Source organism: Maylandia zebra, linkage group LG23 (assembly GCF_041146795.1).
Source record: "Maylandia zebra isolate NMK-2024a linkage group LG23, Mzebra_GT3a, whole genome shotgun sequence".
Lineage (NCBI taxonomy): Eukaryota > Metazoa > Chordata > Actinopteri > Cichliformes > Cichlidae > Maylandia > Maylandia zebra.
In genome coordinates, this window is record NC_135188.1 from 34,578,931 (window position 1) to 34,598,677 (window position 19,747).

The 19,747-nt window shown below is 41.5% G+C and overlaps 3 protein-coding genes and 1 long non-coding RNA gene across 5 annotated transcripts in view; 3 read left to right on the forward strand and 1 right to left on the reverse strand.

The window, feature by feature from the left end:
- The window catches only part of nbeal1 (neurobeachin-like 1), a 61,713-nt gene extending 56,208 nt beyond the window's left edge, over positions 1-5,505 (forward strand). For both annotated transcript variants that reach the window (XM_012919476.3, XM_012919477.3), the window contains 5 exons: positions 313-429; positions 686-847; positions 1,291-1,439; positions 1,699-1,834; positions 2,831-5,505. In XM_012919476.3, the coding sequence (XP_012774930.2) occupies positions 313-429; positions 686-847; positions 1,291-1,439; positions 1,699-1,834; positions 2,831-2,935 (669 nt within the window). In that variant the 3' untranslated portion in view covers positions 2,936-5,505. The remainder of the gene's footprint in view (positions 1-312; positions 430-685; positions 848-1,290; positions 1,440-1,698; positions 1,835-2,830) is intronic.
- Positions 5,506-5,549: 44 nt separating this feature from the next.
- On the reverse strand, positions 5,550-13,103 carry LOC101476240 (uncharacterized). The gene is made up of 7 exons (XM_024799991.2): positions 13,037-13,103; positions 12,882-12,919; positions 9,705-9,794; positions 8,508-9,214; positions 8,282-8,419; positions 7,701-7,812; positions 5,550-5,753 (listed from the first exon to the last, which is right to left on the reverse strand). Exons 2-7 carry the CDS (start codon positions 12,916-12,918, stop codon positions 5,680-5,682), a joined length of 1,158 nt encoding a protein of 385 aa, XP_024655759.2. The 5' UTR covers position 12,919; positions 13,037-13,103; the 3' UTR covers positions 5,550-5,679.
- LOC143415214 (uncharacterized) lies at positions 10,099-11,468 on the forward strand. The gene is made up of 3 exons (XR_013095854.1): positions 10,099-10,411; positions 10,612-10,699; positions 11,409-11,468. It is a non-coding gene; the product is annotated as an uncharacterized LOC143415214 (long non-coding RNA).
- Positions 13,104-14,196: 1,093 nt separating the features above from the next.
- LOC101475946 (adrenodoxin) lies at positions 14,197-19,628 on the forward strand. Its single transcript, XM_004552545.5, has 4 exons — positions 14,197-14,687; positions 17,644-17,768; positions 17,880-18,009; positions 18,516-19,628. The coding sequence occupies exons 1-4, from the start codon at positions 14,563-14,565 to the stop codon at positions 18,622-18,624; spliced, it is 489 nt and encodes a 162-aa protein (XP_004552602.2). The 5' UTR covers positions 14,197-14,562; the 3' UTR covers positions 18,625-19,628.
- Positions 19,629-19,747: the final 119 nt, after the last annotated feature.

Sequence of the window (19,747 nt, forward strand, 5' to 3'; positions counted from 1 at the left end):
TTATAATCCTACAACAGAAATCGAGTACTTTCCCACATGGGTGGAAAAAGCAAGTCAAGCACAGTGAATAATTACCATATGTACAGAATAAAATGTACACAGTATGTGCAGAAATAAGAAAATAAAAGTGCAAAAATAAATCCTAATAAGGAGCTATTAACTAGAAACTGTTTGTGACTTCTTGTCTAAGTTGGATTTAGTTTTAATTCCAGTTTGAACCTAAGAATGAAAACAATTCCATGATTTCACTTTTTAACAGAAAATGCTGATTAAAAATCTTTTGGTTTGATTGTGGACTTGTCTTTATGCCAGGGTGGAGCTCCTGTTGGTCTCCATCCCAAACCTATTCAGGTGCTGTATGGACACACGGACGAGGTGGTGAGCGTCAGCATCAGCACAGAGCTGGACATGGCTGTATCTGGAGCACGGGTAAGTCTACACGCCTGACTGCTGCTGAGGGCCTGCAGCTGCTTTTCATCTCATCCTGTCTGCTCATTTAAATTCTAATACCACCGTGAGAATGTGTGAAAAGCTATTCTAATCACATGCTGAGTCAATGAGCTGGAAAAGGGTTTAGTGCTGGAATTGTGAGTCTTTGAAGACGGGCAGACCTGAAAGGTTTGAAGCCCCCCCCCCCCTAAACTAAACACATGCATTACTTTGAGCTTTGTTCTCCGTTCAACAGGACGGGACGGTGATCATCCACACTGTGCGCCGGGGTCAGTACATGCGCTGCTTGCATCCACCGTGCGACAGCTCGCTGCCGCTCTCTATCCTCCACCTGGCTGTGTCCTGGGAGGGTCACATGCTGGTTCATACCTGTCTGGAGGGCAAAGCAACACTCAAGGTGTGTGCACATTTTAAGTTTTTAGGCTAACACACAATCTAAAAGGTGGGTAGGACTCTCTGCACATCTCTACGTGTCTGTTTTTTTTTTGACAGTCAGAGCAGACCAAAAAGCTATAAGCTGACTCAGACCTCTACATTTAAATAAATATAAACTAATAATTACAACACAGTGCACGTGAAACGCAGAACAAGCCACCATGGAACAGACCTAATCTGACCAGCAGACACTTAAAGATCACATTGATAACTGGGCCTAGACTAGTAAGTATGCGCACAGGTGAGCAGAAGGGAGCGTGAGAAATGCAGCGTTTCAAGGACATATGTGCTTATATGTTGGTTTATAGTCAGACTTCTTTTAGATTAAATCTGAATTCAGATATATAAACTCCTTTGATCTGCAGTTAAAGTTTTAAAGGTTCTTCTGTTCCCCCCTCTTGCCAGGATAAAAACGCCCTCCACCTGTACTCTGTAAATGGGAAGCACCTCTGCAGCGAGCCTCTGATGGAGCAGGTGACAGACATGTGTGTTTCTGGGGAGTATGTAGTCATCGGCAGCGAGCAGGGATACCTGTCCATCCGTGACCTCTACAGGTAAACTTATAGAAACAATATTGGTGATTTTGAATCAACATTAGCTGTTGGTATTTGGCTCTTCCACCAGTTGTTCTGTTTTATAAAGCCTTTCATCGAAAGCTTTGAAGAGTAGAGGCCTTTGTGCTTTAACGTTTTAACTGTTTCGGAGCATAACGAGCGACACCGTCCCAAATAAAAATTGCTCGCTGGCAGCTGCGCGTCCTACATGCATGGAAAGGTTACAGATATTAACCTCGAGCTTGTTTCTCCTCCGCAGCCTGTCTCTGTGCGGAGAGCCCATGGCCATGAGGGTGCCAGTGTGCTGCGTCTCAGCCACCAAGGAGCAGAGCCATGTGCTGGTGGGACTGGAGGACGGCAAGCTGATCATCGTGGCCGTGGGCAAGCCGGCGGAGGTAAAGAACTCGCTGCGGAACTACATCGCTCAGAGCCTTGAGGGATCGCCGCTCATGGCGTCCCCCCTACTGGCCCCGCTCCGCGCTCGTTCACCAACACGCCTGCTCCACCAACGTGACCAACTGGTGTTCAGCCCCACCTCCACCTCCCACAAACCTTAGCAAGCTCTAGTGCTGTTCATCCCCTATAACACTTTTATTGCTATAGATTTAACACACACACACACACACACACACACACACACACACACACACAAGACCTGCTGCACATATACCCCACGTTGACCTTTTAACCCACAGTCACCTGTTCTTCTCAGGGATGGCTGTCTCACACAGTCATATGGCTTCCTCACAAAACAACTACACAGGCACACAAACACATCTGAGCCACATTCCTTCAGCCACTAGAACCACAACTGTGAAATCGAAGCGACTTCTTGTGTGCACCTCATTCTGTGTTTTTGTTTCTGTTTTGTATTTTCGAATACTCGACATCTGTGCAAAACTCCATCCGATGCTGTCTACCTGAAGTGTCATTACATTCTGTGTTTTGAGTGTGCTCTACGGACTATAACAAAAAATGCTGTGAAACAGACTAATTAACGATTCTGCAAACTCAAGCCATATTTACAGTGTAGCTACAATCGAATAATCACTAATCCTGTGCCACACTGGCTTAATATGATCATGTAAATAGTGTGTTAGCACACATGTAGGAGGTTGATCCAGACAGTCCCCCTTGGAATCACTGCGCCTTCCAGTTTTTTATCTTTTCCATTCAAATTGACTCGCACCAAAGTGACTCGAGCTTTGATTTGTTTTTCTTTGTTTGCCTCACTAGTCATTTAAGCTCCAATGAACTAATCGATCACTCATGAATCATGTTACCCCCTCACCCCCCTCCCCCTGTTTCCTTTGATTTCACGCTTTTCTTTCCCCACTCTCCCCCCCCTTCCTCCGCCTCACTTCTTCCACCTCCTCCTCCACTCTTCCCAGATGCGTTCGGGCCAGATCACACGGAAGCTGTGGGGTTCCAGCAAGAGACTGACTCAGATCTCCTCGGGGGAGACGGTGTACAACACCCAGCAAGACCACAACTGACCCGTTCCCCGCCTGTCCCCCGAGCCTTTAAACCATCCCCTTCAGGCACGTTGCACATTGTCATTTCATATCCGAGCAGATTCTTTCTCCCATCACCTCCCACGGTTTTATCAGGGGGTAGGTTTTGGGGTGCAGGAGCACCACAAAGCCTGCATGCCCACATGTGCATTTGAGTGCTCTTGCTTTAGATTGTGATCGCATGGCGCTGGCGCCGTGGTTCCAATGCAGAAGTAGCGCCAGCCTCAGCAAAACCACACCACTGCCCACTTCTCGCACACGCCACAGCTGCCCTCGTCATCAGAATCTTTACTACAGTCAGCCTCATTTAACGGTTAACTAACTGTTCTCTTGTATGTATGCAGGGATGGATGGATGTGTGTTTGCACACAGTTTTGCTGTGTGCTATTTAAAAATATTGTTTCAAGTGGCCTTTTTGCTCCCCCACCCCCTCAGTTAGCCTTAGGTGCAGACACTCGGCCTGTGATCTGCAGGCCAGGACGATTCATGGTTGCCTCAAAGCTGCCACCACGCAGCCTTATGCAGTAAGACGGCTCCACCACTCACAAGACCAAACTGTCTGCATTTTTCTATCGTTTTTATATACCCGTGTGTGTGTGTGATCTTTTAGTGATGTTTTATTGGGAGTTTGGTTTATGTGTGTGTATGTCTGTGTGCGTGCGTGCGCATGCCCAGCAGCTTGGCATCTGTTCATATGCATGGCATTTTGGTTTTGAGATTAGACAAGAAATAGTGATGCAGAAGTCAGTTTTTTGTTTGTTTGTTTTTTCGTTTTTACATTTGGGGTGTAGCTGACGTTTTTTGTTGAGAAACATCAGAAAAGGTGTTTAAAGGTACTTTTTGTAGTCCCCCCTCCCCTTTCCAAAGTGTAACTAACAGTTTCACCACTAGGTGGCAGTGTTTTTACCAAACATTATAATTTTAACATTGATATTAACATGATGCACCGTTTCCTCAAGAGGCATTGCCTGGTTAAACGATAAAATAATGACTCGCTTCATCACCTCGTGGGAAAATTGGTTGATATCTCGTGTAAACAAATCCATTCACATTCTGTTGGATGCTTCAGTTAATTTTTGTTGACGGGATTTTACAAATAGTACTTTTAATGTTTTGTCATTAGCATATCATTTAAGATCTAGTTTTGTAAATAAAAATAAAAAACACTACATTCTCAATCACAACAAGCTTTGACATGAAGACTTATCACAGCAGTGCAACGAAAAACGACTATAACGTCACGTTTCTCTGTACTTCATTGAATGTTTTTAAGTTACTTGAATCTGTTTCTATCCATAAGTGAAAGTAGCAGTTTTTTTCACACATTGTCTCATGAGTGACATATTTAAAAACTATTCTAACTGTTTAGAAATGAAGGAGAAAGTAGAAATCCTTAAGGGCTTTACGAGATGTCAGTGTTATCAGCAATACAGCTCCTTCATCGCATGCCTGTCGGTGCTTCCTTTCCTCTATTTCTGTCCAGCATGCCTCGCTCAGTCAGATCCTCTATTTTCCAGTCTTCCTATGGCTAAACTGGGACTGTAAATGGACTCCCTCTCTTCCCCTTCTGAATGCCTTTAGCTCTCATCATTGCCTCAAACCCCATCTCTCTTTTATTATTTGTGCTTCTCGCTCGTTTTCCTGTTTATTTTAAAGTGACTGATTTCAGAGTTTTCCTTGTGTGGGGCCTCAAGAATGTTTGGGTCAACTGGGACAAACATGCATGTGAATGTGATTGCATTACTCTGTAATATACCGCAGTATGAAACTGCTGTGTGATTCATAATTTTGCACCATACCTGAGCGAGTGAGTGTGCGAGTGAGAGTTTATTTTCCGTTGCCAAATGTTTTTTTATTCCTGTCTGATTCTGTGAACTTTTGCAGCCCTGTGGGTTTGGCACTGGGCACAGAGTCGCTCTAACGGTTTTCTCTCGTTTTTTTTTTTGTTTGTTTTTTTCTGATTTTTGTATTTTGTTTTATTTAAATGTCAGTTTGGTGGATTGCAAAGACCAATCTGTGTCCTCCTTTAAGAGATTTCTGTGAAAGGTGCACAAAATGTTCTATTAATGCAGTTTATTTTTCTTTTGTTTATTCACATTTTTCATTCAAAGACCACTGTTTGAGTTATTCCACGACTGCAACAGAGTGCCTTTTATCCCAGCGTGGTGTCCACATAGAGGTAGATTTCTCCTTCTCCTTCGTCCCAAACTTTGTTGTGAATCAAGTGAAAGCAGCATTCCACACATTAGTCCGTCGCAGTTGCACCGGGAACCAAGAATATGGGACTTCCAAGAAAAATCAAAGTACTATTTTGTGTCTTAGCTACATTCTCTGTAACTGTCACCAAAATGGATGTGTGTATATCTGTGATTATTTATGAATACAGTATATAATGTACAGCATGATTTTTATTTTGGCGTCGTTAAAATGTACTTTTGCACTTTCCAGGTACTAAATTGTAACAGATTGTTTTAACTTTGCTCCCTAATCTGTAAAAACTGCTTTGTATAAACAAGTGGAAAATAATCATTAAAGTCTTGTCTAAATTCAAAGGACTTTTTACTCATTTCTTAGGGAATAAACTTATAGGAAGAAGAAACGCACAGATGAGTAATATGCTGTGTTTTTATTCAAGAATGCACAATCAGCTTGTGGCAGGGAACACAAAGGTATCGTAGGAAATGATACCCGCGAGCCCGTCTCACGTTGCTTCTTTGCGATTTCTCTTACGTAGGAATCATGTACGTACAGATGGAGGCTCTCTTCAGATCACAGTTGGCAGTAGTCCACCGGCTGTTGTCTGCAGTGTGGATAGGAAAAGGATCATAGTAGATTAGTCCAGCAGGATAAAGATAATCCCAGTTTTTTATTAGGTGTCTTATCAATTTTATGTGACACAGACAGTACTCTATAAAGCTTTGTTTAAAAGGTGCTTTTATGACACATGCCTCACAAAAGGAACCCTTGTCTAATATAGCACTCATGACTGAGATGAATAAGAAGATCAGGCATTTTAGTTGGCAAACTATTATTATTTTTAAGTCTCTTACAATTTGAGGCGGGAAAAGTTATAATATAGAACCACTGCCTTTCAGTGGTAGAATCCATAATTCAAACGCTGCTCAAAAAAATGAAATGAACACTCCTTAATCAAGTCAGCTAAACTTTTGGTCTGGTCAGTTCGGTAGCAGAGGGGCTTGTTAATCAGCTTTAACTGCTTGGTGTTTAACAACAGGGGCAACAATGAAACAACTGCTAAAAAAAGGAATGTTTTCACAGCTGGAGACCACTGATGTTTTTTTTACTATTTTTCACTAGTTTTGCATTTAGCTAGGCTCAGTGTCACTACAGCTAGAATTAGGTGAGACTTGGACCCTACGGAGGTTGAACAGGCAGTCCAATTCCTCCAGGATGGCCCATCAATCACGCCATTGCCGGAAGGCTTGGTGTGTCTCCCAGCACAGTCTGAAGCATGGACGAGATTTCAGGAGACAGACAGTTACTCTAGGAGGGCTGGACAGGGCAGGGGAAGGCCATTACCCCTTAAGAAAGACTGATATCTGCTCTTTTGTGAAGGAGGAATGGCATGAGCACTGTTAGAGCTACAAAATGACCTCCAGCAGGTCACTGGTGTAAATGTCTCTGTCCAAACAATCACAAACGGACTTCATGAGGGTGGTCTAATGGCCTGACGTCCTTTAGTGGACCCCGGTCACTCCTCAGCACCATGGAGCCTGATTGATATTTGCCACAAAATGCCAGAATTGGCAGATCCGCCACTGGTGCCCTGTGTTTTTCACAGATGAAACCCTGAGCACATGTGACATATGTGAAAGCGCCTGGAGAACGTTGCTGTAACATCATTCTGAATGACAAGTTTGGTGGTGGGTCGAGAGAGGCACACAGACCTCTACAGACTTGGCAAAGGCACCCTGACTGCCATTACAGATTAGGATGAAATACTTGGGTCCACTGTCAGATCTATACTGGTGCATTGGGTCCTGGATTCCTCCTGGCCTGTGATGAGAGTATGCAGGCAGTTCTGCATACTCTCACTTGCCTGACCTAAATCCGACAGAACACCGTGGGGACTTTATGTTTTCATCCATTAGATGCTGCCAGGTTGTACCTAAGGCTGTCCAGGAGCTCAGTCATACCCAGCCCCCAAATGTCATCTCATTAAGAGCATTTCCCTAGCATTTTCAGGTATGCTTACAAGCCAATACAAACTACAGATTGCCGTTCTGAGGTACTGCAATTAATTACTTTGATATTTTGGTGTGGCTTTGAATTTAGCCCCCTGTAGGTTGGTAATTTTCAATTCCATGAAACGACGTGCATCCCTTCATTCCTAACACATTAACCAGTCCATATCAGTATAGATCTAATCTTATCTGATGTGTTACCAAAGTGTTGCTTTAATTTTTTTGAGCAGTGTATAAAACAGTACTGTACTTTTGCAAGCAGGCTATTAAAGCATAAAACGGCAATATCGAGGTCTAAAGTTCAATGCCATTACCTAACAACTCACACCAAATTAAGTGAGGCTGTAGCTACAACACAAAAGTGCTGTATTATGGTGGGGTCTTTATCTTACAACATAAAGAGCCTTCAAGGCAACTGTTGCTGCAATCTGGCACTATAAAAATAAAACTGAATTGAATTTAAAGCAGAGGTGTTTCAAAGTTACTCTCTGGAAAATGCTGGAATAAATTAGTAATTAGTGTGAGAGTAGCGTGGTTCTTACCTAGCTCAAACATCTCCACACAGACAGGTTTGTCAGTGTGAATGTTGGGGTGGCCTGGCATCCAGTCGCTAAAACCCCACTCTGACCCGTCCACCCATGACGCCTCTTGGTTCTGTGGAGTGCAGAATACATATGAAAGATTAAAACAAAATGTAGTCTTAAATAACCCAATTGTTTGTAAACTGTCAATAAAAATAAAATGTTAGCATATGAGACCCTTTCTATGAAGAAAAGTATGGCTAATATGACCATATTACCACTTCACTTGTTTTAAAACATCACTTAGTCACAGGACACAACAATTGCAATACTTTAAGATAAAAGTTTGAAGGTCAATGTCTCATCAAGGTAAGAATAACACTATCAGTCCTGCTGATAAGATATCTGATGACACTCTCCTTGGCCTCCATTCATTGACACAGCTCATGACCAGACTGCTGGCATTACAGCCACTAAGAACTGGAGTAAAATTGTGGTATAAGTAGAGAACACCCTGAAAAACACACTGTTGTTTTAGCACCACATGTTTTGAGAAAACCTTATATACCTATATAGGTCGCCAATTAACATGATAAACTTGCCGTGACTGTGGCTCCCAGCCAGGTTAGCACAGGGCTCTTCTTACCACCCTTGGTCACCAGGGAAATCAGATGGGAATGCAGATCACCACTGGTTACAGAAGCAAGCTCGGCATGTGGGGCAAGAGTTCTGCATTTGGCCTGTAGATTGAGAAACATTTAATTTACATCCTTTAAATGAACAGGGGATTAGCTTTTTATATGTTTTTGGAATGGTACATAGTCTAACCTGAGCATCCTTGAAGGACAGCGGTGTAGGGTTGAACTCATAGCACTTGTTGTTGATAATCTCCCCCTGACATGCCACTTTTGCTCTTTGGATGAAGCTGTAAAAGGGCTCGGTTCCCTGTCTGAAGCCTCTTTGGAGAGGCAGAAATGGTTCGGTTCCCTGTCTGAAACCATCTCTGAGTTTCATAAAGGGTTCGGTTCCCTGCCTGAAGCCATCTCTGAGTTTCATAAAGGGTTCGGTTCCCTGCCTGAAGCCTCTTTGGAGAGGCAGAAATGGTTCGGTTCCCTGTCTGAAACCATCTCTGAGTTTCATAAAGGGTTCGGTTCCCTGCCTGAAGCCATCTTGGAGTTTCATAAAGGGTTCGGTTCCCTGCCTGAAGCCATCTCTGAGTTTCATAAAGGGTTCGGTTCCCTGCCTGAAGCCATCTTGGAGTTTCATAAAGGGTTCGGTTCCCTGCCTGAAGCCATCTCTGAGTTTCATAAAGGGTTCGGTTCCCTGCCTGAAGCCATCTCTGAGTTTCAAAAAGGGTTCGGTTCCCTGCCTGAAGCCATCTCTGAGTTTCATAAAGGGTTCGGTTCCCTGCCTGAAGCCATCTCTGACTTTCATAGAGGGTTCGGTTCCCTGCCTGAAACCATCTGGGAGATGAGAAGGATTTTCCACACGGACCCAACTACCACCACTCCTTTGGACCGGAACATCAGCATCGGCTGAAAGACAAAAGACATTGGAAGTAAACAAGCTTCTAAAATCATAACGATACTCTAGAGGTGACTTAGAGGGTACATTCGGTAAGCTAAATGTGATCAAAATCATGTTAAACAGGTTATCATGTTCATTTCTTTGTTCATGATGAAAAAATACCTAACAATTTATTTTTAGTTAAACCTCAATAATGTCCTGGGACTGAATAGAAAGGCAAAGAGTCATTACAATAAAAAAAATCATCCTGAGGGGGCTCAATAGCTCTACCAAATTTGAGAGGATAATATGTTAGTTCTTGAGATGTCAGCTACTGGCTGCCCTAATAGAGGATGACCATTAACCATTAACCATTTGGATGCATTCACTGGGGAACGTGAATAAATGTGAAAAATGTAATTTGAATCCAACCAAAAGTTGTTGAGATATTTCAGTCTTGGCCAAATTGGCCTGTGTCAGTAGGATCATGTAGGTAGGAGGTAAAAGTAAGCTCTGTACCTTGTCTAAAGCCATCAGGAAGGAATTGATGGACATCACTTGATGACTTCTTCAAACCTCTAGGGGTTTTGATTGGGACAGCTTGGAGGCCTGCAAAGGATTACAGTTACACTATATAACTATAATATACATGAAGCTGCATTTGCACACCCTGCCTTCGACACTGGTGTTCGACTTGATTAACATTATAGCACTAAGCTTGCCAGTTGATGGATACATAAATGTGTGGCCTTTTAGGTCAATTATTAACTATTGTGCAATGCTGATATATAGGCCACGACCTTTCTTTAACAGTGTGATAAATCAATGATAACGGTCAAAGTCTACGTTCTGTACTTCCATTAGGGAACTACAGAATGTTTACTGTCAGTTGTTTTGCTGCCAAGCAGGGGCGGAGCGTGGGGGTGGCTTACTGGGCTTAAGCCCGGGTTGTTTTGTCAGAAGCCCGGGGTCTTTTGGAGTGTAATTTTTTCATAGTTAGATGCCTGGCTGACAACTGTATAAAACAAAAAGTACACACAATATTCGAAGCACATAGTGCACACTGTGGGAATTTACGACTGTGCGTGAATCCCCCCTGATATTGGTATGATCCGAGCTCAGTCACTAAGAGACTGAGAGAGGGGGTGGGGCAGCTGCTGCCAGCAGTGAGTGCGCTGTTGGAGAAACGGAGCCAGCCATACTAAGGAGAGCTTAAGTTTGACCAGGTACCAAAGCAAATCATTCCTACTGTACAAATAATGTAAATATGACGGTGCATCACGAAAGATTGATATCAAACTGATCACTTGACCAATATTACGTTACTCGCTCTTCAAGTGAATCAACAAATGGCGAAATGAAAAGCCGAACAAATGCTATTTTTTAAGAGAGTCTTAGCTTACGTGTGTTTATTTCATATTTTCAGTTCTTACCCTCCCCGACTAAATCGGTTTCAGTTATGTACTGAAATATAAGAATGGACATTAGAGGGTTCTTTCAAAGAAAAAACTCAGGTAAATGTTATTTTATATATTATGCTTTGTATGTTGTTCAGTATATTTCTATGCAAAACAAGAGGGGTTTCAGTACACAGCAGGATATTCACATTTGTAACCAGATATTTACATACACTTTAGGGAGAAAACATAAAATATTTTTACTGTACAACATCAATTTAGAGTAAACTTTTGTTTTAGATAAATATTGAAATATATTTTGAATTAGTTAAATGTCAGAATAAAGAGAGAGAGAGATCTATTTTTATCACTTTCATCAAATTTAGGAGTACATATACACTAAGTTTATTGTTAATTAATAAGAAAACTCCAGACGATTGAGCTGAGCTGAAGAAGCTTCTGATAGGTTAGTAGAGTCCATGTGAGTAAAGTGGTGGCACAGCTGTGGATGCATATAAGGCAAAACACAGAGCCTGTTTCTTTGAAATGGGAAAACCAAGCGATATCAACCAAAACACCAGAAAAAGAACTGTGGACCTCCATAAGTGTGGCTCAATTTTGAATACAATTTGGTGCCATTTACAATTAAGAAATACAGACAGTTTCTCTCTTTACTCTTAAAGTTAACAAATGTGTTTTTTATATTTATCAATCAAAAAAAATAAACATTTAGTCTGATTTGATGTTGCAATTAAAAAAGTGTTTGTGTTTTGATCTGAAGAGTTTGTAAATATCTGGTTTCACCTGTATATTTGATGATTGTCAGCACACAGAGGGAGAGAGAGGAACAGAGAGGGAGCTGGAGAATGAGGACAGAACAGAGATGGAACAAGAGCAGGTGAGACACACATGTTAGTCAAATGGTCGTTTGCCAAAAGTACCACCGTATCATAGGTACTCATGTATCTCGTACCTAGTGTTTCTTTTTAGGTTTGTTATTTTTCAAATTCTATATTTATTAAGTTTTGCAGGCTTGTTTGCACAACAAGGCTAAATAATTATATAAACTTTTCTCAATCTAAATAGTGTACTTTGGTAGAATTAAACAAGTGTAGTGCAGGTCTATGATGATTTTTAGTGCTATCATCTAGTTCTGATTGTGGTTCTGTCTTGGTTAAATCCCAAGTACTCCTGATTTTGAACTCTTGTAGTCCTGTTTTAATTCTGGATCAGTTCTGGGTCTGGTTGAATTGGGGTTTAGTCCTCATGTCTTGATACAGCCCTGACCTTGTTCTGCCTTGCTGCTTAATTAAAAAACTAGTTTAAGGTGTCCTGCACATGTGATATATATTTTTCCCTATAAGAAGACATTCTTTTTTGAACAAAACTCAAAACAGAGCCTATTAATCTTTTACTCATTTCTAACCCCCCCCCCCAAAAAAAAAAAAAAAATCCCACATGCATACTACCCTTTTGGGCTAAGCCCCGGGTGTTTCAAATGTCTGGCTCCGCCTCTGCTGCCAAGGCAAGAAACAACAGAGCCAACATTAATTATGTCAAGGACACCTCAAAATAAATAAAACATTTGACACTGACCAGCCAGGAAAGTTAATATATTGACTGAACCCTACTGATGTTTCACATAATTGTATTAGTTTTTAAAGATAATTGAAATATAGGGATGGAAGTTTGGATATCAAAATGTTTTTATATCTAGATCTGCTGTGTCGGAATTGCATGATTCTAAGATAAAATCTGTTCTGTATTTTGCACTTATTTCATGAACTCATCATAAACTGATATGTAGAGAAATAGGCCCCTCTTCCCCAAGGATTCGGGAGACTGTAACCTTCTTTATGTTGAAGATTAGGCTTAAGAAAGCGTTCTGCATTTAAACATTAGTCATTATTAATCTCGGCCTCTCTTCCACAGTGCATCTTTTGTCCTGTCTTTCTCCCATTACCCCCAAGCGGTTGCGTAAAATTGCTGCCGCCACATGAGCCTCGTTCTGCAGGGGGTTTCTCCCTGTTAAAAGGGAGCTTTTCCTTCCCACCATAACGAAGTGCTTACTCAAAGGGGGTTGTTTAATTGTTGGGGTTTCTCTCTATTATTGCAGGGTCTTAACATTACAATATAAAGCACCTGAGGCAACTGTTGTTGCGACTTGGCAACAACATTTGCCTCAGAAACACATCATCTGAAAATTAGGTGAGCAGTAATGATATGAAACAAATATCTAGCCACAAATAAATAGGCAAGTTTTACTGCACCAGTGAAAGTGAAGGCAGTGAGATCTTACCTGACAGTGCCAGGAGCAGTAGCACTAACTTGAACATCCTGTAAGGAAATTGGAAGAAAATGTTTTACTTCTTCTTCATAAGCCTATACAACCTACAAATGTATCCAGGCTCTCCTTAACAGAGTTGTTTTTAACCTCGTTTGTATCCTGCTTACCTGAGGCTGTAATGAGGAATGCTGCAGCAGTTCAGAAAGAAAAGGCCACCTATTAATATGTGTCTTTCTTGGTCATAAACCTTTTTAAAGAGATTACTGATTAATCTAATCTAAATCTCCTGTAGCTCTTTATTGACTGATATTTGATGACCTTTGCCTTCACTCTAAACTGATAAAGATTTGAACTCAGCACTAAATGTTGGCTGTCACTGTCAGCCACTGGCCTCTGACCCAAAGTTATCAAACACCTAGTTTTCCTTGACATCCTATGATACTGTATGCATTCTGTTTTCTAGGGCATGCAAGCATGTGAAGGGTGAATAGCACTTGGTTTAATCAAGGGAGCTCAATCAATATTTGTGAATGTGGACAGAGAGAGACGTTACAACAGATGGTAAACGTGACGCTCGAGGCCACTAAAGGTTGTTTTGGGGGTGACTGAGGTATTTCACAGACCTTTGATGTTGGTGTAGAGCGCTTGTTCAACTTTGTAACCCTGTAGCCATCAGGACATGGGGTGTAGATGGTGGTTAATATTCACTTTTTATTAGCAATGATTAAAAAGCGAGTAACTTCTAACTTGATTCTTCTGAAATGCCTCAGATTTAATATCTCTCGTGAACTCGTGGTGCTTCAAAGATGATTTAAAAAACAGTTCAAAAGTTCAAGGTCATTTTTGACATCACTGCGCTTCTTCGCTGGTCAGAGTAACGCGTGAAGGATTTGACCTTTATTAGGAAACACACTGAACTTTCTAGATGTCTATACTCACACACACGGCGGGGCGGTGACTCCGTAAGCAGCCCTCCACTCGGAGACGTGCTAACTCCGCACTACCGGCTGACGCGGTAATTTAAAACGAGCGTTAGTACAGTTTGATTGGCTAGTTTACACACTTACGTAAGCGGGCACGGGGACGTTTGTTCTTACCGGAATCAAGTTAGCGCCAATGACTTTCAAACTAAAAGCAAAATAATACATTTCTAATCATGAAGGGAAGCCAAGACGTTTGTTTTTTATTAACTCCCACTAGGATAACGGTCTTATTTTATTTTAAACTGTGGGTATCAAATTATTATCCATAGATGGACACAATATGTTAGTAGCTAAAACTTTTATTTTGACGACATGGCAGGAAGTTGTACTGCGCCTGATTGATCTTTGTTTGTCAGGAACTACACACAGAGAGTCATGTTTGCGATTTGACTGCATAACCCTGGGCGGTGTTGATAGTTATCTGTCAACTTTGTGTTTTGTTGTGGAGTATCATTGGTGCTCCACTGCGTTGTCAGGTGATTGATTTGGGCTCTTAGACAACAAGCAGTTGCCATATGTTTCACGTTATGCAATGACAGTGACAGAGTGACTTTTTGCAGCTAAAACAAGCTAGCCCCACTAGCCTGCTCGATCGGTTCAGTCAAACTTCTTTAGGTCTCTGCTGAGAAGTTACGCGCTCGACAGGTGTCTGCCATTCGCAGCTCGTAAATCCTCTCCGCTAGTTTTCCAGCTTCATTTTTGTGCTTCAAATGGCTTTGGTAACAACGTTAAGACGGCTGGTTCAGAATAGTCTACGTGAATATTCGAGGAAGGCGTCGGCAGTAACCTGGCCTACGAAACAAAGGAGTTTTTCCATCGGCACTCAGCCTCTCAGGTAGGTTATTTTACTAAAACACCTACTATTAACAGGACTCCCTAACCTGGTGATGGATTGAGCCGCACGCCAAACTCCAGTCAAAAAATGTGCAATTTATTGGGGCTCTTCTTTCCAGCGCATTCCTGGCATGCAAAATCATGTAGAAAAGAATGTCCCTTTCACAGAGCAGGGTGTTTTGTGTCGTGCTGTTTCAAAACATTTGAAACTAGGCTCATGTTGTTTTTCAAAACGACAAAGCAGAAACACTTAAATTCCAGCCTAGCGGTGGGCCATTTACTTTAAGTCAGTTTAAATGGACAAGCGGGGAGAAAGCAAAGGAGAGGAAAGTCTATGTGCTTTTAGGTCTCAGGAGAACTAATTTGCAACTTAAATGTGCCAATATTCCAATATGTGTTGAAATACTGAGGGGCGAAATGTGTAGTAAAATATATGTGAGTGTGTAATTGGGTTGATGAGGCAAGATGAGTCTTAATATTAGTTCCTAGAAAAAGTGGTGCTTGAAGTCAAAGTGATTAAGAACACCACACGTGTGCAGCTGATGTTTTTAGGAGCAGGCTGAAGCCTCACGTGTCCCCAAGGTGAAAGTGAGCCATCTTCCCACTCAGGTACAAGGCTCTTACCACAGCTGGGCTTCCCAGTGCCAGCCACCCTGTTGGAGCGCACCATGACTTGTGCTTAGGTTGAAGGTTTGTTTTTTTTTTTCTCCAGGCTTGCCTTAAACTGACTGACACTGTCCTTGTGTCCTCACGTCGCCCTCCCTTAACTAACCAGTTTAACGTGATTGATGCCAAGTGCGAGTGTGTTTGTCCTGAGAGGTCGTGCAGTGCAGGGCCCTTTCAGGAAAGAGCATGAACAAGGTTTTGTTTTTAAAGCGGATTATAGGGGGCTTGTGCGTTAAATCTATGTCGTAGGTACGTCATTACCCCAAACCCCTCTGAAACTACATCGTAACCTGACATGCACTTTCCTTGAAATCTCAGACCATAAAGGACTTATAAATGGGAAATTTTAGAAAGTAAAGCGATCGATTGCATTTTATATATTTGTGCCATATCCATCCATCCATCCATCCTCAAAAGTGTCAAAACAGCAGGGCCATTTAAAAGCAGGAAAGTCCATCACAGGATTTTCAGACACACTGGGCACAGCCACTATGTCAGTACAGAACATCCTGAAAAGGAATGAAACCTCTTGCACTGAGCTACATGCATTACATGGATTGGCTTGTCCAAGGATGGCAACAATAAGGCTTGGAGAACAGCGAGAGGTCATACTGCAATTTGCACTCATCAGCTGTAAAAATCTGAAAGCCTGAATGGAATTTGCAGAACGAGCAGAAGTCTACAAAAAGTTATTGTTTGCCAGTTTACAGAGAGCTAATCTGGAGAAGTCCTTTATTAAGAGAGGACTTTAACCAGATCTTAACCTAAATTAACCCACACTTCACCTCCCGAAGAGAAGCATGAAGGGAGAAATTGGTATGATGTTGGGAATTTAATTGCAACAAAATAAAAGCATTAAGCTATCTGTCATTTAAAAAAATTGTAGGAATATGAGAAATGGGTGTACTGATTTATTGATTTTTCACTCAGGTTCTTGTGTAACTTGAAGTACCCCAGTCTTTTCTCCCTGTCTCTTCCTTAAGAACGGCTTCTTTGTGACAGCCACATTTACACTGAGAGCTTTTGTGATGAGGCTTCATTGGACAGTAGATGGATGAAGGTCCATCTATCAGGTCCTGTGTCAGTTACAAGGTCTGGACTGAAAATGAGTGAGAGAGCAGCCAAAGCAAACTTTGAAAGACCTTCAGAAAATCTGAAGAACTGCTGTGAAAATGACAAGTCTGGCTCCTTGGAAGCAAAATAAAATAAACATGGAGGGTAGCTTAAGACTTTTACACAGAACTGTAATTAGATTGGTTGCAGCAGATGGCCGCCCTCCCTCAGCCTCCTACTTCCTACTGTCACCAACTGCTTGCTCATAGGGGGTCGTCTGATTGTTGGGGTTTTCTGTATTATTTTAGGGTCTTTACTATATAACCTTGAGGAAACTGTTACTGTGTTTTGGTGATATATAAATAAAATGGAATTGATTGTAAATAGCAGAGAATAAAAGTGCTGATTTCATGCACACAAGTCTTCAGTGCACAGCACACATATACCCCCCACCATGCAGAAGAAAGGTGGTTAAAGAGAGCTAGACAAGCTTATTTCAGGATGACTTAATGAGCTTCACTATGGACCAGTATAATGTAAATGATGAGTATTTACTCATTATCGAATAATGAAATTATAAGTTTAGAAATTAGCATAATAGGTTGACCTCAGTGTTGGCATCCGGTATCAGTTTTTAGACTAAAACTTGGGACTTGGCAAAGTTTGTGCTGTAGTTTTCTCTTAGAGTGATAGACAGGAAAATTCATTTGTACGTGTTATTTTTAGGTCCCTGCTGTTCCTTCATTGTGGCCTTATGCTGTAAATGTAGTTAAATATTGGATATCATGGGATAGACCCCGCAACCCTGAAAATGATAACCAGAGAAGGATGGATGGTTAAACAAGTTCATGATCTCTTTGTGTGTGTTTCTTTACTCTTATTCTTTAGGATGCAGGTGGGCGGAGCTTGTATGATGCAGTGTACATGAGATGAAATTTTAGGGATCTCATTATCTGTAGCTGTTGGTCATGAGTCTCCACCACAGTAACAGTATATGACAGAAAATAAGGAACAGTAGATGTTCTCTTTAGGGCACTGAGGCATCTTTTGACTTGAATGTAACTATCAGTAGTGGCCACCAGAGGGCAGTGACCTCTGGCAGTTGGACTGTGCAGTGCTATGTAGGGGAAACTGGATAACGTACGTAAAATACATAAAACCTGTAAGTTTATCAGTCCAACAGTTGGGTTCCAGTGTTCCTGTCAATCAAACTAAGGTCATGGTTTTTTTTGTCTCAGATCGGACAACAAGGTGACGGTCAACTTCATCAACCGAGACGGGGAGAAGATCACAGTGAAGGGATTGCCTGGAGATTCTCTGCTAGACGTTGTCATCAATGAAGACCTCGACTTTGATGGTTTTGGTACGCACAGAGCGAGTTTCACAGGCCTGGACTTATCAGAGAGCTGCATGTATGTGCGTGAGCTACTTCTCATCCATTGTGTGGAGTTCTAAAGGTGTGTGTGTGTTGTAGGAGCGTGCGAGGGAACACTGGCGTGCTCCACATGCCATCTGATCTTTGATGAGGAGATGTATAAGAAGCTGGGGCCCATCACAGACGAGGAAATGGACATGCTAGACTTGGCCTACGGCCTGACTGACACGTAAGGAAGCACACGTGAACACTCACAAGGCCACTGTGCTAAACTGTCATTACACTGATTTTAATTGATGTGATAGTTTATCGACACTCTGCTTATATAACTGCAAGGCCATGTTTTAAATAGTGTTTGGAGAACGTGGATCTTGGCTATGTCAGCTTTTGTGTGATTCATTCTTTCTTTTTGTGTTAATTGAAGGCAAGTGATTGGATAAATGATTAGAGGCTGAAGCTTTTATCACAGTAGTCCTACAGCCTGGCTGATGCAGAAGAATCAGTTCTGGTGGATTTGTCAGGGCTGATCAGTTAATCATTGAGAGACAAAGGACTAAACATGAGAGCTTTCTTTCACTTGGGATATCAGCTTTAATTGCAAACAATGTTGGACACTGTTGTTAAAGCAGCTTTCAGTTTCAAAGCAAATGGCACATTCATGGCTGTCTAAAAATGAGAAGCATCCTTCATCAGACTTGAATTTAACATGCTTCTCATCTCCCCTCCCCTTTGCAGATCTCGTCTGGGTTGCCAGATCTGCTTGACGAAGTCTCTGGAGGGAATGGTAGCCAGGGTTCCAGAGAGTGTAGCCGACATCCGACAGACCAAAGATGGATCATCTTAACAGGAAACATGTGGCTGAGAACATGAGTGTAGAAAGTGAGGGTACAACACATGCGCACAGAGACGATGGTAGGTGGAATCTGTCAGTACTGCTGTGGGCTGCCATAGAACTCTTTCCCACTTTCTTTTAATAATAAAGTCATAGCCTACTAAAGTGAGCTCTCAAAAACCAGGAAGCTCAAGTATGCAACTTTGACTTTCAAATTAATTTTTTTATAGAATGTAAACCTGCAGTACGCAAGATTTTTTAGACTAACAAGGCTGTAATGCTCGGCTTACAGGAGAAACCTGCAGCCCTTAGTGTGGAATCAAAATATTTATGAGATATAAACTGCTGTCTGTTCTGTTTATTTGAATCACTGCCTGGGAAAAAAAATAATAAAAACGTTACTTACTTGTTGTACCTTTTCTTCCTGCCCAACTTCCTAATTGTGACTAAATTTACAATGTGAGCTCACGTTTATATCTCAGCACAGAGCTGGACCTTCTGGAAATGTACACACTTCCTCACATGAACAGTTAGTCATGTTGGCGGAGGACCCAAACTGCCAAAAGAAATGTGACTTGGTATGTAAAATCATGTAGAATCATAAACCTCCCATATCACACTTTGACTGATTTCAGTTCAAAGTGTCAGGTATTTAAAAAAAAAAAAATTATGCCAATTTTGTCAGTTTTTCTAAACACTTTAATAGTTTTGTTGCATTTACTGGAATTCTTTTTTTTTTTTTTTTTCGGAACTTTTTGATTTTGGTACTTTTGGACTTCCATAAATGTCGACTCAACAAGGCTGAAGGAAAAGGTGGTACGCCTCACTGAAATGTTCATGTATTGAACAACAAGAAGTTCAACACCTTACAGATTTCTTCTGCTGTCCCCTGAAAAATGTTTGTTATTTTTGATCAGATTCTTCATGTAACCTTAACAATTTCATCTTGTTTGTGTACACACAACCATCTGCGTTAAACAATGAAAGAAAAATAATAAAACTTCCTCTTTCTAACAGCGTGCTGAACTGTTGGTTCTTTAATGTCACGTTAAATGTGCTGTTTGTACAAAGAAAAAAGGACAAAGGGATCCATTCCCATGAAATCTCCCCAAATTAAAGCAGTAAGCACACAATT

Excerpts from the sequence above, each read along its gene's own strand:
- LOC101475946 (XM_004552545.5), top strand. The coding sequence starts at position 14,563 with ATGGCTTTGGTAACAACGTTAAGACGGCTGGTTCAGAATAGTCTACGT. Across the intron at positions 14,688-17,643 it reads ATCGGCACTCAGCCTCTCAG|ATCGGACAACAAGGTGACGG; the intron begins GTAGGTTATTTT and ends TTTTTGTCTCAG. Across the intron at positions 17,769-17,879 it reads CCTCGACTTTGATGGTTTTG|GAGCGTGCGAGGGAACACTG; the intron begins GTACGCACAGAG and ends TGTGTGTTGTAG.
- LOC101476240 (XM_024799991.2), bottom strand. The coding sequence starts at position 12,918 with ATGTTCAAGTTAGTGCTACTGCTCCTGGCACTGTCAG. Across the intron at positions 8,420-8,507 it reads TGTCCTTCAAGGATGCTCAG|GCCAAATGCAGAACTCTTGC; the intron begins GTTAGACTATGT and ends CTCAATCTACAG. Across the intron at positions 5,754-7,700 it reads TGTGGAGATGTTTGAGCTAG|ACAACAGCCGGTGGACTACT; the intron begins GTAAGAACCACG and ends TCCACACTGCAG.